This window comes from Pyrus communis, chromosome 7, assembly GCF_041283825.1.
Source record: "Pyrus communis isolate YQ-2024b chromosome 7, ASM4128382v1, whole genome shotgun sequence".
Taxonomy (NCBI): domain Eukaryota; kingdom Viridiplantae; phylum Streptophyta; class Magnoliopsida; order Rosales; family Rosaceae; genus Pyrus; species Pyrus communis.
The window spans coordinates 22264209-22268616 of NC_142571.1; the positions used below are offsets into that span (position 1 = coordinate 22264209).

Sequence of the window (4408 nt, forward strand, 5' to 3'; positions counted from 1 at the left end):
AGTGTGGAGGCGGAAGAGAGAGCTCAGGGTAGGATTGCCAGAAACTTTCATTAAAGGGTCACTGTTCACCCGTGTTTTAGAGGTTTGTGCAGAAGCTGAAAAGCCAGCTTTTCAAAGCTGCATTTTGCTGCTTCTGTTTTTTGGCTTTTTTTTTACCCAAAACTGTGAGAAAAAAGCTGAAGCTGGAAGTTTACCAAACACAAAAATGACCCCCAGCTTTTTTTTATACCAGTTTTTTTTAAATCACCTTAACCTCAAACCATACCTAAGATCGTCCTTGATGGGTAAATCAGAAATAAAAAAGATATAAACGTTTGTATTATTATTATTTTGGGTTAATTTCAGTTTACTATCTTCATGTTTCTTGGTTTTCAACATTTGGTACAACAATTTATTTTTCATACCATAATGGTACCTGAAGTAAAAATTTTAGGACAGTTCATACATATGATGACGTGGCGCCTACGTGGACACTGACTAAATGCCACATGTCAATCTGGCCGCACTTTAACATTAACGAAATCTCAAAAAGATTAAGACAACTGCAACCACATGGACAAAATTAAAACTAAACTACAGGGCCAAAAGTGAATTAGTTTTAAATTCTTGGGTACATTTAGAAACATAAATGTAAAGAGAAAGGAAAATGCTCTGACCTTACTCGGATTCAGAATTCCCGGGAAATAGACTTCCCAGAAAAACAAGGGAAAACTTTTCTATTGATTCCATCTCCCCCAAAACCCACGATGAAGTTCGAAAGATTCCTGTCAATCCCAATCTTTATGGTGATTTTGTTAATTGGTACTGTGTGTTACATCACGGTTTTCATCTTCATCGACGGTTGGGTTGGATTGAAGAGCTCCGCTGGTTCTTTGAACGCTCTGGTTTTCATTTCCTTGGCATCTCTCTGCCTCTTCTCCTTCTTTTGCTGTGTTCTCATCGACCCAGGTCACGTTCCTGCTTCCTACGTCCCTGATGTTGAACATAGTGTGGTCTCCGATCAAGAATCTAAGAAAAATGTAAGCATTTTGGGGCGCTTATTTGGTATTGTATGTTTGGTTGGTGAGAAAATTGAGGTAAAGATAATGAATTGAATTTTTGGTTTTAATGCTTTGGTTTGGATGTTGAGTAGAATGTAAGTTTTGAGTGGTGTGTTAATGGGTTGTTGAGATTGTATATAATTAGTAATGTATTACGGATTTGATGAATGATTTTGATGCTCGTTTCGAGTAGGGGTTAGTTAGATTAACTGTTGTTTGTGATATGTGGAAGGTTTAATTTAATCTGGTAAACTCATTCTACTGTGCTCATTTGAGTGGATTCATTGTTTGTAAAGCAAGTCAAATAATAAGTTTCAGAATCTTGGCAATATAGATAAGTTGTTATTCTCACCCCACTGGCTCTTACATCTTCTTTTCGTGTGAATTATTGAGTTTAGGCTGAAAGAAAATATGAGAGTTGGACTATTGAGTAGATTGCATTGCTGGTTGACGGAGATCGTTGAAACGTGAGTCAGTTCTTTTACCTGTTTCATCAGGGTGGATATTTGTTAGTATAGTAGAGATAGAGATGTCGATAATTAGGTTACCTGTGAAATGAAACTGAAAGTAAAGCGTATTCAATTGCAACCTTAGGAGTATAGACACAGGACATAGCGATGGGTTGAGGTTTATTAAGTCATAAAACCTTGGACCATGCACTTGGTGTTATGGTAGCATTACATACTCTTCAAAGACCGTAATTGCATGAAAATTTTTCTGAACTTAGGAATTGAAATGTTGCATTAACAGCTGAATCGGTGACACTGGAATGATTTGTACTTCATCTCTCTCTCTCTCTCTCTCTCCACTTTCAACGAATTTCTGAAGAGTTCATATTATCAATTATATTATGCATACCTGTTGTGGGTCTAGCCGCACCTTAGTAAGGCTGATTCTTGTCTCTGTAGCTAATTTTGAAACTTTGGATCCTTGATCTCTGACAGGTTCGCTGTGACAAGTGTTCTACATACAAGCCTCCCAGAACTCATCATTGCCGGGTCTGCAGAAGGTGTGTTTTAAGAATGGTAGGTTGAATTACATTCTCATTTCCATGTTATATTATTCATGATTCTTTTGCACACGTATTAGATTTTTTTGTTTACATTTTTCATGCCAAAATTGTGTGCAGGATCATCACTGCATGTGGATCAATAACTGTGTTGGTTACTGGAACTACAAGGCATTTTTTATGCTTGCTTTATATGCAACGCTAGGATGCTTGTACTCTACAGTTAGTTTTTCTGGTTCTTCCTTTTCCATGTTATGAATCTTTATCTTATAATAATAAGCAGCCTCAAATTCTGACAGAAGGTTTCAACATGTTTAGGTTATGATTATAAAGTGTGTATCTCAAAAGGACTTCGAATTCATTGCAAGTGATAGCCACAAGGTTTTTTATGTGAGTTAGTACACTCTCGCTTTTTTCCTTTGGTGCTGAGGATTTTTATCTGTTTGTGTTTTCTTGATTTGGAGTAATTTCCTAAGTACGTAAGTTTGATCACGAATCTAGTTAAGCCTCTTCTTTCTTCTGTTTTTATGCACACTTAATGAGTTGGATGCAGATATAGTGCTTTCTACTACAAAAGATGTTTTGTGGCTCAAATTTCAAAAGTGTGAAGCATTGGTACAGTGCACAGAAATTTGGAGAACTAGTTGCTTAGTGTAACAATCATGCACACGAGTTCATTTTAGTAATTGATACCACGTATTGAAAAACAACTTGCATTAGGCCAATGATATACTCGATCAGTTATGAAATGTTATGCCAACGAACCATAACACTAAATCAACTGAAATTTTGAATTGAATTTGGAACTTAGTATAGACTGCAACTATTGCTACTGAGAAGGTTAATCAGCCAGTTAATTATCGTGGGCGAGTGTCATTTACAACAGATTTTTCATCTTTATAACAACTTGAGCTTAGTCAATTACTTAGAAAGAGATTTATTATTCTAAATTAGTTGAATTTTTAATGAAGTTCTATTGCAATTTGAAGTCATTTGAACTTAAAAGCCTTTGTTGCCTCACCAATCATCTTTACTGGTTTTTTCAGGTTATGTCTGGTCTAGTGATGGCTTCCTTGACGGTAATGCTTGGAGCTCTTTTAGGTTGGCATATCTACCTCATAACCAATAATATGACAACTATAGAGGTAACTATGACATTTCGTAATCGAAACTGGAGCAATTTTTTTCTTTCTGTGAATAATTGATACAGAGCTAACATGGATCTCGTAACAGTATTATGAAGGAATACGGGCAGCATGGTTAGCTGGGAAATCTGGGAAAAGTTACAGACATCCATACAATCTTAGTGTACACAAAAACATCTCTTCGGTCTCTATCTATCCCTTTCTTTCTGTGCCCCCTCTGTGTGTATTTTGTATCTTCAATATATATGTTATTAAAATCTGTGACTAAGGCTAACATTGCTAGTCGTTTTTCTTTTGATCAGGTTTTGGGTCCAAGTATGCTGAAATGGTTATGTCCGACATCAGTAGGCCATCTAAAAGATGGACTCATCTTCCCTACTCCGCGTGATAGTTCATGAGTTTTCTGATGTCGCTCAAATTCAGGTTCGGTGGTCCGAATTCATGCATGTTCATCAGAACACAAAGATACGAAGCATGTTCGCCATAGTCATCTCTTAATATGAAAAGATACTAGGAAAAGAGCAACGCAGTGGGAGAAGCGACTGGAGTCTTTTTGATAAACGTAGGGTTAGGTTATCAGCTTCATTAGATGCATAAACAAGTACTACGACTTACACCATAGGATAGAGATCAACACTGTAGACTGAACATATGAAATGGAGACTGGATGTTTGTTTCAAATACAAACTGGGGAATACTACCAGAATGGAAACAACGATTGTTTGTTTGGGTTTTTTTTTTTTTTTTTTTTTTTTTTTTTTTTTTTTTTTTTCTGGTTTTGGAAAATCTCGGTAGTACAAGGTGAGTTTTATTTAATCAAAAGAGAAAGTTTCACCGGTGTGTGAGTGTCCTCTTCTCTCCTTCTAAGAGCTTTTCTCACCGGTGTGTAAGTGACCTCGGCTTCGTTCTTACTGCAACTGCCGACCCTAGCTATGGCCAAGGTCGGTGGCAGTCCTTCCCTTCTCCTTTCTCTTTTTTCCTTTTCTTTCCTTCTCCTTCATCTTCCGTTTTCCCCTACCAGTGGCCTGTTTGCCACTCAACCCCCTGTGCATCTACTTTCTTTGTCTGCAATCCCTTTTCCAACTTTTCTCATTTCTTCCTTCCTTCCACTTTTCCCCTTTGTTTCCTTTCATCTTCTTTCCACCTTTTCCCCCTCTTCCCCACCATACCACCACCACCCCCCCACCCACCCCCCCCCCCCCCCCCAATTCTCC

The 4408-nt window shown here is 37.6% G+C and overlaps 1 protein-coding gene across 1 annotated transcript; it reads left to right on the forward strand.

Moving 5' to 3' along the window:
• Window positions 1–594: 594 nt before the first annotated feature.
• LOC137735344 (putative protein S-acyltransferase 15) lies at window positions 595–3921 on the forward strand. The gene is made up of 7 exons (XM_068474766.2): window positions 595–1019; window positions 1985–2065; window positions 2170–2271; window positions 2368–2439; window positions 3096–3194; window positions 3283–3378; window positions 3497–3921. Exons 1-7 carry the CDS (start codon window positions 747–749, stop codon window positions 3590–3592), a joined length of 819 nt encoding a protein of 272 aa, XP_068330867.1. The 5' UTR covers window positions 595–746; the 3' UTR covers window positions 3593–3921.
• Window positions 3922–4408: the final 487 nt, after the last annotated feature.